At 32.7% G+C, this 13499-nt stretch overlaps 1 protein-coding gene across 1 annotated transcript in view; it reads right to left on the reverse strand.

Moving 5' to 3' along the window:
- The window catches only part of LOC122750520 (fibrillin-2-like), a 137203-nt gene that overhangs the window by 59356 nt on the left and 64348 nt on the right, over positions 1 to 13499 (reverse strand). Inside the window, exons 17-22 of the mRNA XM_043997270.1 lie at positions 10733 to 10798; positions 9466 to 9591; positions 6895 to 7020; positions 4827 to 4943; positions 1918 to 2037; positions 1346 to 1465 (exon numbers count right to left, since the gene is read on the reverse strand). Coding sequence (XP_043853205.1) covers positions 1346 to 1465; positions 1918 to 2037; positions 4827 to 4943; positions 6895 to 7020; positions 9466 to 9591; positions 10733 to 10798 — 675 coding nt within the window. The remainder of the gene's footprint in view (positions 1 to 1345; positions 1466 to 1917; positions 2038 to 4826; positions 4944 to 6894; positions 7021 to 9465; positions 9592 to 10732; positions 10799 to 13499) is intronic.

Raw genomic sequence — 13499 nt, forward strand, 5'->3', positions numbered from 1 at the left:
AATGTATCCACACCTACTGCTTTGTCACTTGTACAATGCTTTAGGTAATATCTTTTGATTAATGCATAAATTGGATTTAAGTGAGGCAAAGTTGCATAAAGTCCTCAGCCTCACTCTCTTTCAGAATCATCAAAGTTCAGTGGCAAGACAAAAGTCAAGATGACTGGTGATATCTTAGGATGCAGTGGATGGCCTTGGTGTCTGATGTCTAAACAAGCTCTAAGTGCTCCATAGGGCCTGCTTCAGCCACCTTCTTGGTCATTGGAACAAATTTTTCTCATCTGCATATTCTGCCAGAGGAAGTATTCATAGGCTTGGGGTAGACACGCCCCTAACTCATTCAAGAGTTTGAGACCCCTCGGTTATCCTCAACTTGGTTTAACATGCTGCTGAAACAGTTTATTGAGATGTGGCCACAGCATATGCTACAGCTTCTTGAAGCCACAGGTGAGAGTTTGGTGAATCAGGTGTAGTTGACACCAGAGGCGGAAAGCAACCTTGAAAAGGACTCAGCAGCCCTCACACCAGAGATACTAGTCTTCCTTGAAATCACCCTATACCCTTTCATGGGATAGGGATGAATGAAAAAAGCATTTATTAAATACTTATTATATACAAAGAATTGTGCAAAGTGCTAGAAATACAAATAGGAAAACTAGGCAATCACCACCTTCAGGTAGAATCTAATAGGGAACCAACACATATTTTAGCTCCCAGTGAAATTTAAAAAGAAAATCATCACCACCACCACCAACAACAGCAAAATGGTCCTCAGGGTGTGATGGCAAAGCAGGTGCATCTTTTAAAATGTTATTTCCATAAATAAAACTGGATCTGTTTCTGATGTTTAACCCTTTGATGATACTAAGGCTTTTTCTTTTATGAGAACTTTCTTTTCTGAGTGGTTAGCAGATGTGACAGCTGAAGAAGCAGGGGCTGCAACACAGAGAGACTAAGTTGCTAGGGTCACATCTATGCAAAAGTTGCTTCCCTGAACTATGGCTACTGGTGCGAATTGAGAAAAGGCTCAATGGTCTTGCAAGTACTGTTATTCTCTGGGTTCTTGGGCTCATGGTCTGGTACTGTTTCAACCAGATCCTGAGGAGATATAGTAGTAAGATAGTTTGATCTTTGTATTCTTTATTCTAATCAGACTATGTTCAATTATTCCTGAAAGTTTAAGAGACCATACCTCAGTGGTTATTACTAATTTTATGCAAGGATTATACCACCACTACTCTTCGAAATTGGAAGTTTCCATTGCTATGATTTTTAGCTTGTTTCCATTTAGTGTGTGCCAGTTAGTCTTAGAATTGGTGAACATCAGAAAAAAGTTGGCCCTTACCAATGCAATTTTCACTTTTTACTTCATAACCTGGAGGGCAGATGCATCGAAATGATCCTTCCAGGTTCAGACAGGTACCAGGAGAACAAGGGCCCAGAAGGGTAATACATTCATTAGTATCTTGAGAGAGATAGAGAGATGGAGACGTTAAACATATGAGAGATCTCTCAAAAAGCTGCCTATAGAGTGATAGCAACAGAAATTCTACATAGGTTTAATATCTTTTTAATCATTAGAGTTAAATATTCTAGGCATATAGATAGCAAATTTCATACTTGGAATTCTTTTATTAACTTTTTTCCTCTCTGCCTCCTTTCATGGAGATAGGGTACCCTCATGCTTTGACTGTACTATTCAATACTTCTAATTACCTATCTACCTATCCATCTGTTTATCTGTTGGTCTGTCTATTTATTCTATACTTCTAATTATCAAATTATTGGTTCAACTTAAAATTCTACAATATGCATATATTCTGAATGGCCCACTCCATTTTCCCCTCTTTTTAAACAGACATTTTCTTTATTTTTAGTTAATGATTTTTATAGTGAGTATTTTTGTGGAATACTTACCAATGTAATTTTTGCCATCAGGAGTAAGTTCATTACATGAACACGTGAAAGAACCAATTTCATTAAAGCATTGCCCATTTCTACACACCTGCCCAAAAAAGGAACTGCGCTCATCTATATTTGTAAGAAAACAGAAGTTAACAACTTTTGTGGATAATTAAATTTTTCCTTTTCTTTCTTTCTTTTTTTTTTTTTTTGGTGAGGCAATTGGGGTTAAGTGACTTGCCCAGGGTCACACAGCTAGTAAGTATCAAGTGTCTTAGGCCAGATTTTAACTCAGGTCCTCCTGACTCCAGGGACAGTGCTCTATTTACTGCGCCACCTAGCTGCCCTGATAATTAACTTTTAAGGATAATTATTTAAAATGTTGAAATATATGCCATATTATACCTAAAATACTCATTAATACAACTATAATTTAAAATTTTATAGTTAGGAAAGCAAACATAAGTTTTTGGCACTAGAAGCTTAAGAAGAAATTCATCTTTCCCTAATATCTTCTTTTTAGGGGAAAACAAGATGTGTAAGAATTTAATTTGATACTCTCATATGCAAATTTCATTATTCTGTTTCAGAATGATACAACTGTATGTATACTAAAAAATTACCAATCTTTACTCTGGTAAAGAACGTTAGTGATATAAAAGACAGAAAGACACTTTGGATTATTTATAGAATTTATATATTTCCTGAATTCAAAGTGGATTTGGAAAATAAGAATGTAAAATGTTCTGCTTTTCATCAAAGGTTAGGGTTGGTTCCATATAAGCAATGTTTAAAGTGTTTTAAAAGTATACTTTTAAAAAGTATTCTTTAATTAGAAGTCTACGTTTCCATATTCCTCAGATGAAATAAGGATAGAAGAAACTGTAGTCTATGGCTTATCTAGTGGGAGCTGAATGAAATACTCTTAAGCATTTACTAATTTATGGAAATCTTAAAAGGTATAGAAAAACTGTGTAGGGATATAAGAAGTAAAGGAATAACAAATAAGAGAGGGTCAGAGAAGGGAAAAGTAAGTCCTATCTACCTCATTGCAGATACATTTTCTAGCATAGTAGAGAATTATTAAAAACAAGTTAGAAGGGGCAGCTAGGTGGTGCAGTGGATAAAGCACTGGCCCTGGATTCAGGAAGACATGAGTTCAAATCCGGCCTCAGACATTTGACACCTACTAGCTGTGTGACCCTGGGCAAGTCACTTAACCCTCATTGCCCCACCAAAAAAAAGTTAGAAGATCTATGAGATTTGCAATCTAGCCTGAATATCACACAAAGGAGCATAGACTTGGGGGGAAATGATGTCATTGTGACAAAGGGTATATCCCTCTAATCCTCTGAAAAATGTTTGGGAAATCCAGGAGAATTGAAATAATTATTAATTTGCATAAATGTGTTTTTAATTACTTTTCATTGTAAAAAAAAACCTTTTCAACTTTTTAAAATTTTCTTTAAAGAAAAAAAAAACCCTTAGATTGGAGACCTAACCACTACTTACACAATTATTTCTGTGGAAAAAAAAAACAACCCACTGAATTCCAAACAATTAAGAGACACATAAAATTTTAGAACATGAACTATTCACAATTTGAGGACAGCTTGTATTTAAAAATAAAACAGAAATTTACCAAAGGATTACAGATATAGAGCTGGAAGTCCCTAATTTTATAGATGAAGAAACTAAGAACCAGAGAGATTACAATGAAAAAACTGAGGCCCAGGGAGCTTAATAAATCACATAACTAGTAAATATTTGAAGTAGAATTTGAACTCAGGTCTCCTAACTCAACATCCAGCACTCTTCCCTTTATCACCAGTTCTCAAAGCATAGTCTGGGGACCACTGGTGGTACCCAAGATTCCTCAAAGACCCATGAGATCAAAACTATTTTTATAAAAATACCAAAATTTCTTAATTTTCTAATGTGGTTAATATTATGGATATAATCCACACAAACAAAAGCAGTTGGGGGAATACTCAATCATTTTTAAGAATGAGGAAATGAGTCTTGAGACCAAAAAATACCACTACCTTACTCTGTGATTAACATAGTATAAACTTTTCACAGATTAAAATATAGGGGCAACGTTCTTCCTAGGTTATTTACGAAATTTCTTAAAGCCTGAATGTATTCTCTGCTTTGAAATTTTTCTTTGTAAACTAATTTCTTTAAATAAAGAAATTAAAAGTGGCAGAACAGTATACGTTGATTATAATGGTATAAGAGTTACAACTGTATGCAGAGGAATAAATAGAGAATGAAGAGACATGGAAGAAAGGACTGAGTTCAAATTGCCTCACTGACCCTACCTGTGTAATCTTGGGCAAGTCACTTAATTTTCTTGGGCTTCAGTTTCCTCATATGTAAAATGAGGGGGTTTTATAAGAATCTCGCTCTAATTTTATGATCTCATGACTTACTGTTTTGACTGAATTAATTGGTGATAAAAGTAGTAATTTTGAATGCCTTTTTCACTTAATTTTTTGTCAGTTGGCAGAAGAGATTGGTGCAATCATTTGTTTTGTGATTATTTATCCATAGCCTATATCAAAATTGTAATTCTAATTACAAATAGTCTTATTTCCTATTTATCCTGTATTTAGCTTGCTTTGTATATATTTGTTTACACATTTTCTTTCCTCTTAGATTGTAAACTCCTTGAGGGTGGATATGGTCCTTTGCCTTTTTGTATCCCCAGAGTTTAACATACTGCCTTGGCACACAGTAAGTACTTAATAAATATTTATTGATTGATTATGATTGATCTAAACTTATTATAATTATATAATATAAAACAAAAGTATATTTATTTATAAGTCTATTCTCTTCCTTAATTTCATTTTTATTAAGTATGTCATGAGACAACTGAAAGGATTGAAAATTTTTAAAAAGTAGATTTAAGTACTTACCCAGACAATAATTATTATGAGTAAGTTCAAACCCTGGGTAGCAGAGACAGTTATAGGATTCAACTGTATTTTTGCATGTTCCATTTCCACACAGATGATGCTCACATTCATTAACATCTACAAAGAAACATTTATATAAAGGAACTATTTTTCTTCATGTCAAATATGGTATGAACAGTAAGAAATTCTATCTATGAATCAATTTGCTTTTGCTTAATGAAACCTCACAACTAAGATTAATTGAAGAAAACTCAAGTTTGAATCTGCTTTTTGGCATTAGTTGACCCAATGAAGCAAAATACAAGAAAAAAAAATATGAGCAATGAAGCAAGGAAGAAAAGAAAATTCAGGGAATTGAAGCAAAATAAAAATGATTCAAGAAAAGTATAAGAAATCATGTAAAAGATTATTAGAAAATACTAAACCTATAAAAATCTTCAAAATAAAAAAATAAAATGCAAAATAATTATTTAAATAATGAATCACTGGAAACTTTGAATTACAGAAATTTTTTTAGTAATGTAATTTTTTGGAACATACTATAGCTAGAGCTATGCTAACAATGTGTACTTTTAGGGACCTGAGTTAGCAAATGGAAGAAAGATATGTATAATTAGCATGAACTTATGTAGTAGCGGGTAAATAGTGCTTCCAAATCAAACCTTTTTTTCTTTTGGTGAGAACATTACCATAATTATTTTAAACATTCTCCAGGAAACCCTGTTTACATTACTATGTTTAGCAAACCTCTTCTTAATAGAGGTTAATGACACCTCACTGATCTCCAAATCAAAATGGCCATGCCTAATAAATTTGAAGTGCCAAATTCAAAGTCAAAAGCACAATTTACTGAGAACTGATTGACTTAGCTTCCTTTCCCCAGAGCAATCAATCGCCTGGGGCTGAGAAAACTGTCAATTCCAGCCTCTGATTACCAGTTTATGTAAAAAACTAAAGTGAAAAAAAAAAGGTAATCAACCAAGAGCTGCCTTTTCACAGTGCTGTTTGTTGTTTATACCCTATATAAATTGCCTTCAGCCCCAACCTTTGGGTACTCCTAACTTGCTCAGGCAGTTTCAAGAGTTCTAACTTCTCTGCCTCGATTAAAGACCTTAATTTTGCTATATTTTTTTCATTATATGGTTTTTTAATAATTTGCAGGTTGACAAAAGAATAATACTATAAATGAATAATCACAATACAGTGGTTTCCAATGCACTTTTCAAAGAATTGAAGAAATAACTTAAATGGAGCCGACTCTGAGCTTTGGTGAAAATCATCATACATTATGCCTCTAGTTTCCCTGACCCTTAATTTTTTCACCTGTGTAATGGAAATAACACTTCTAGCAATTGCTTCACTAGAGTGGTAGAAAGAGAAACCGTGACCTAAAACACTCTACAAACTTTAAAATGCTATATATTTTATGTATATCTTTTAAAAAATACCAATCTTCTCTTTATATAGGCTTCCTTTCCTCTTGTAGCAACAAGAACAAAACAATTCAAACAAAACTGGACAATAGAATAATCACATCTGATACCATATGCAATATTCTCCATTCATAGTCCCCCACCTTTCCACCAAAAGTAAGGATTTTTTTATGATTTGTTCACTGGGATCAAATTGGTCATTTCATTAATTTGTTTATTTGCCTTTTAAGGTTGTTTTCATTTACATTATTGTAGTAAAGTATCTTGTTCTGGTTCTGCTACCTTCAGTTACTCAGGTTTATAATCTTGGATTCTGACCTTTTCTTCACCTCACATATTCAGGTCCTCATCACCTTTTGCCTAAATTATTTCAAAAGCCTGGCTGGTCTCCCTGAGTCTCTCCCCACTCCAGTCTGTCCTATACACTTCTGCCAGAGTGCTTTTCCTTAAAGCACAGATCTGACCTGTGCCTGAGAACCCCCAAAGTAGCTTAGCAAAATATTTAGTTTTAAGAAGTTAACTCATATATGAGGCACATGACAAAACATTCATGATGCATAATTAAATACAAAATTTCCACTATTTTTAATTATTTTGGAACATTTTTAAGGATTAAGAATGAAATTATTTCTTACCCATGTACATGGTCTGGTCTTGTGATGCTTTAAAGCCACAGTGACAGACACTTTGATAACTTCCTTGAAAATCCACACATAAGCCATGACTACCAACATTAGGAATTTCAAAACATTCATTGTGATCTAAAACAAAAATGTAAAATATATGATATGCATTGTAGATATCTGTTGTGATTCTCCAACAATAATATTCTATTACATATTCATGTACCACATGAATGGGCATCTACTTGTTTTAAACCAGAAAAGCACTGCTATGAATATATTGGCACATATAGGGCTTTTTCTGGATCAGACACATTGACTACTTCTATCTTTTGCTGTGTGTAAGGTGGATCTGAGTTGTTTTTATTTGAATTTTTAGGGATTTGGAGACATATTTCTGTTTGTTGTCTTTAATATTATTTTTTCCAATTACCTGTCAAGATAGCTTTCAATATTCATTTTTGAAGATTTTGAATTCCACATTTTTCTCCCTCTGTCCCTTCCCTCCCCCCTCCTGAAGCCAGCACACAATCTGATATAGGTTATACATCATAACTATGTTAAACATATTTCCACATTAGTCATGCTGTGAGAGAAGAATCAGAACAAAAGGGAAAAACACACAAAAAAAGAAGAAACAAACAAAAATAGCAAAAAAAGTGAAATATAGCTCTTTTTCTGGCTATGGAGAGCATTTCCCATCATGAGTCTTTTGGAATTGTTATGGGTCATGGCATTGCTGAAAAGAGCCAATTCTATTACAGCTGATCATCACACAATGTTGCTGTTACTATGTACAATGTTCTCTTAGTTCTCACTTCACTCAGCATCAGTTCATGTTTAAGTCTTTCCAGGTTTTTCTGAAATCTGTGTGCTCATCATTTCTTACAGCACCATAGTATTCCATTACATTCATATACCTCAACTTGTTTAGCCATTCCCCAATTGATGGGCATCACCTCAATTCCCAATTCTTTGCAACCACAAAAAAGTAGCTAGAAATATTTTTGTATGTGTGGGTCCTTTTCCCTTTTTTATGATCTCTTTGGCATATTATCAAAATGATCCATTTTGCATTTCATAATGTTTTCTATCCCATCTTTGGTCATAAATTCTTCCTCTTGGAAACATTTCATATGGTTGTTAATAGTTTGCAATATAAAAAATAGATTTTCTTGAAATTTTTATCACTTAAATTTCCCTTGTTTCCTTATCCTATGTCCTCCCAGAGAATCGTCCCTTCTAACAAGGGATTTTTAGAAATGAATATAAGGATATCAGAAAAAACAATAAACACATAAACCTGACATGATATACAATGTTCTATACCTGTGGATTCCCACCTCTTTAAGAAGGAAAGGGAGTATCTTCTCATATTTCTTTTTTGAGACCAATTTGTTTTTTTTCTAATTCCACAACTCAGTTTACCATTTTGTTGTCTTTTTAAAATTTACATTGTAATCACTGTGGACACTGTTTTCCCGGCTTTGCTTACTTGACTTTGCAACAGTTCATATAAGTCTTTTAATGTTTCACTGAATTTATAATGTCCATTGTTTCTTACAGGAAAATATTTCATTACATTTATCTACTCATTACTTAGTAGTTTTCTACCACAAAGAGTGCTGCTATAAATATTTTGATACAGATGGAGCCTTTGACCAATGACCACCTTGAAGTACATGCATAATAGTAGTGTCTCTGGGTCAAAGGGTATAGACAAAGCAAAATAAAATTCCAAATTGCTCTCCAGAATTATTAAAGCACTTTACAACTCTACCAACAAAATATTAATTTGTATGTTTTTTCCAAAGCCCCTCCAACTTTGACTTGTCCTGTCTTTTGTCATCTCTGAAAATTTGCTGGATATGAGGGAAAACATTTTGATTAAAAAGACTGGCTTGAAATGTTTGACTAAAATGATTTTATGGAGTATTTTGTCATATGGTTGTTAATAGCTTAAAATTCTTAATTAAGAATTGTGTGTTTATATTATATCAATTTCTGTGATGTGTCCTTTGGCCAATACACATTGAGCCCAATTTCTAACATCTGATATAAATATATATGTACACACACATAATTTAAAATATGGTTTTGATTTTTCATAACAATGAAAAATACTTTCACAAAAGATTAAAATACTTTTATTATGCAATACTTAGTGAGACACTTTATTATTTAGTATTATATTTTTATTAACTGGTACTGTGACAAATATATGAAACTGGAAATCAAAGGTAGAGAATAAGAAGATTCTATGTTATACAAAACCCCTAAAGATTAGCATTAAAAGCTGCCTTTCTGGTATCTTTTCATAAAAACTTGAGTAATCACTCTGAAGCTACATTAATCTTAGCTGTTTAGGTCCATACATACACATGTGTGTATGTATGTATGTTTCTTGCTATCTCAAAGACTAGGTGAGAGGTTAGAGGGAAGAGAGACTTTGAAACTGAAAATAAAATAAAAATTTAAAAACAGAGTTCCTAATACTAATTAAATCATATAATCTCTATCCCTTCCAAAGAAATTATTATAAGAAGCTTGATTTTATGAAAATAAATCTGCATTTTGAATTACCTTCACAGACCAAGAGAAGATCATTGTAACTGAATCCTGTTGGACCTTCACAGTGAAAACTGCCAATCTGGTTAATACAAACACTATTTGCACAAATACTTGGACTTGCCTTGCATTCATCAGTGTCTAAAATTGAACAGATGTAATCAAGTATTCTAAAGTTTTTCTTTTCCTTCACTCACTTTCTTTGGAACAATTTATACTATTGTGTGTATATGATTTAAAAGAGTGTTTTGTGGTTTCTGTGTCACTTAAACTCATATATAAATCATGATCTAGCTTCTCTCCAAGCAACTGAGGAGAAAATGTATTAAATAAGACTAAATCATAACATTTTATTGCCTATCCAGTGAACTATCATTTGAAACAATATATTCTAATTTAGCTACACATAAAAGAAGTTATCTTAACTTTTGTCATCTTTTTGATAAATTATCGGTATTATTGTCTCTTTGATGAAGCAAAAAAGCTGCAAGTTTTTTTTTTTTAAATCCTTCCATAATTCTAATGTCTTCTAGAAGTTAAATTGGACTTAGTAGAAAAGGATACTGAAAAATCCAAAAAAAAAAAACCCAAAACCTTTGGCATTCCTCATATCATTTTGTTAAGACATATGTTCTAAGACTACTTATTTTCCAACTAAATCTATCTGCTTTGGGTGGAACTGGAGGTGAGAGAAAACAGCTTCTTAAATTTTGTTCCCCTTTCAAGAGCCACTTTGGGTTTAGTATTTAACAACCACAAATGTGTCCTTTTCTTCTTAGTGCTATTTTAGGAATTCAACAATATAAACTGAGAAATTTTAAAATGTCAATATTTTTTCTAGCATGTGCATTAATATGATATTTGTAATTTTTTCTGGATGTGAGATATTGAATGCTGATACACAGGAAATCAATGAGTGCAAGATTTGCCCAACATTCATAAAATTTTTAGAAACATTGATTATGGTATGCCATATGCTAAAAAAATTATGGTATAAATGTATTTTTAAAAATTTGTCACATTTAAGTATTGTTTTAATTATTCAGAAATACACAAGCATGTGTAATTCTTTTAAGAAGTGGCAATCATTTCCTGTTAGCAGAAAACAAGGTCCCCAAATCCTCAGCATCTCAAGACACTTAGATAAGGATCAAGAAGTAAGAATAAAAATAATAATTTCTTGTAATATTTTGCTATTTTAAAACACTGGAAAATTTTAGTAAAATACTATACATGTGTGCATATGTTATGTGTAACTAAGCATATTTTAGAAAAAACTTACCTACTTTGCCTGTATGAATGTCAAAGGCAAATCCAGGAATATTCCCACATATGGCTTTAAATTCAACTTTAAAATCAGAATAAAGCAAATACACTTGTTAAAAAAAATATACTAATCAATGCAAACTACTTGAAATGATTAATGTCAACAATTACTATGTTTACAGTCATAGTATATCTATTAGAAATCTTTCAATTGAATATTATTAATACAAGTATAGACTATGATAATATTGTTTTTGTAAGAATTTAGTTTTTTAAATGTGCTTGTGGACAAAGGAAATTAACTACCTTTTTTGGTTAAAAAGGTTTTCATCCTTCTAATTTCTCATGTTCTGAAATTGGTTTGTTTTTAGTCAGAACAAAATAGAATATTAGATATTGCTTGGGACTTAACTTTTTTCATTCATTTTGACAAAAATGGCTATTTCAATGATAGTTATAACTGATAAAATTTGCCGCATAGTTGTCATTCTTACTCAGTATTCTTTTCTTCCAAGCAAACATTTTCCACCTTTTTTAATACAACCTCAGTGCTTTTTTCTCAAATATAAGCAGCATAGTATATAATAGATAAGAGTTGGCCTTGGAGCCAGGAAGAAGTGAAGTGAAAGAAGTTGGTGGAGTTTTATTTCTGACACTGCTTATAAGACCTTCAAAGCCATGTGGGTGCTTCCTGCATTGAAAGGAGGAATTTTCTCATATAAGCGACTCCCCTAGAATCTGGAGTCAGGAAAACCTGAATTCAAATACAGCCTTAGACACTTACTAGCTGTGTTTCCATGGGCAAGTCACTGTTTGCTTCAGTTTCCTCATCTATAAAAGCACCTACTTTCGAGAAGTGTTGTAAGGATGAAATGAGATAATTATAAAGCTAAGCTTAAGACAGTGTTTGGTAAATGTTACCTATTACTATATGAATTAGATCCAGTTCCTTCAATCAGGACAACATCAACCTGCACTGACCTTAGGAAAAAAAGGGATAACATAAAGATAAAAAAAAAATCTCCTGAATAATTGATATGAACACCTATAAGCAAATATTTTAAATGGTTCATGCAATTTTGAAGTCCCTTAAAAATGGGAGCCAGAGGATCATAGATTTAGAATGTAAGAAAATTCAGAGATCAAATTCTCCACTAATTTTAGAGATGAGGAAAATCAGACCCAGAGAGTTTAGATGACTTGCTGAAGACCATATGCATGGTATACTGCTTTTTAAGCCCATGTCCTCAGAATTCAAAATCCAGTCTTCTTTTTAGCTGCTCTGGCAGTGTCTTCTTCAAGCCAGTTTACAATTTTTCAAGGAAATTACATTTTATATATAAGCATTTGTATAGAGGAATTGTATTTTTCATTATGGACAAAGAAGAACGTTTGTAAAATACATTTCAACAGGCCACCTAAAGACCTCTAAGTTTTGCGGTCAATCTCACGTTTTTTACCCTTTGGACTTGCAGACCTTTCCATCTGCCCTGCAGCTGAATTTTGGTTTATGTATTGTTTCTCCTAATTAGAGTGTGATTTCCCTTAGAGCAGCAATTGGGTCAACTTTTCTATTTGCATCTCCAGCATAACTTGGTGCTTGGCACACAGTAAGTGCTTAATAAGTATACTTAAATTTATTAATTGAAGAGCCTTATCTTTTCCTACATATATAGCGATATTATTTTAAAAATTGCCATTTAGGTCAACATTTAATTAGTTTATTAAACTTCACAACTTACATTACTTGAAGATAAAGAGGGTAAGTAGTTTAATATTGTTTCCTTTTTACAAAAATGATCTGACACTTTATTTAGAAATTTATTTTTCCCCAATTACACGTGAAAACAACTTTTAGCATCCATTTTCAAATCTTTGCGTTCCACATTCATTTCCTTCCTCCCTCCCCATCCATCTTCCCTTTGAGAAGATAAACAAATATGAGCTACACATGTGTAGTCATGCAAAACATTTCCATACTGGTCAAGTTGTGGAAAAAAAAACAGACACCCCCCCCAACAAAAAAAAATGCCTCAAGAAAAATAAACTAAAAAATGTATGTTTCAATCTGTATTCAGACACCATCAGCTCTTTCTCTGGAGATGGATAGCATTTTTCATCATAAATCCTTCAGAGTTGGTCTTAGATCAATCTATTGCTGAGAATAGCTAAGTGTTACCTTGTACACAGTACATTCCACTTTACATCAGCTCATGTAAGTTTTTCCAGGTTTTTCCTGAGAGCATGCTGCTCATCATTTCTTATAGCACAATAATGTTCCATCATAAATGCATACCACAATTTGTTCAGTCATTCCACAATTGATGGGCATCCTCTCAATTTTGAATTCTTTGCCAACAGAAAAGTGCTGCCATAAATATTTTTGGTACCTATAGGTCCTTTACCTTTTTGTTTTTTATCTCTTTTTGGATACCAACCTATTAGTGGTATTACTAGGTCAAAGATATTCATGGTTTTATAGCCCTTTGGTCATAGTTCCAAATTGTTCTACACAATGTTTGAATCAGTTTACAACTCCACCAACAGTGCATTAATGTCTCATTTTGCCCATATCACCTATAACATTTCTCCTTTTCCTCTGCTGTCCCATTATCCAATTCAATAGGGATGAGGTAGTATCCCAGGACTGTTTTTACTTGCATCTTTCTAATCAATAGTAAGCTATAGCATTTTTTCATATGGCTATAGATAGCTTTGATTATTTGATCTGAAAACTGTTTATATCTTTTGATCATTTGTCAATTGAGAAATGGCTCTTATTT

The sequence above is a fragment of the Dromiciops gliroides genome, chromosome 1, assembly GCF_019393635.1.
Source record: "Dromiciops gliroides isolate mDroGli1 chromosome 1, mDroGli1.pri, whole genome shotgun sequence".
In the NCBI taxonomy this organism is placed as follows: domain Eukaryota; kingdom Metazoa; phylum Chordata; class Mammalia; order Microbiotheria; family Microbiotheriidae; genus Dromiciops; species Dromiciops gliroides.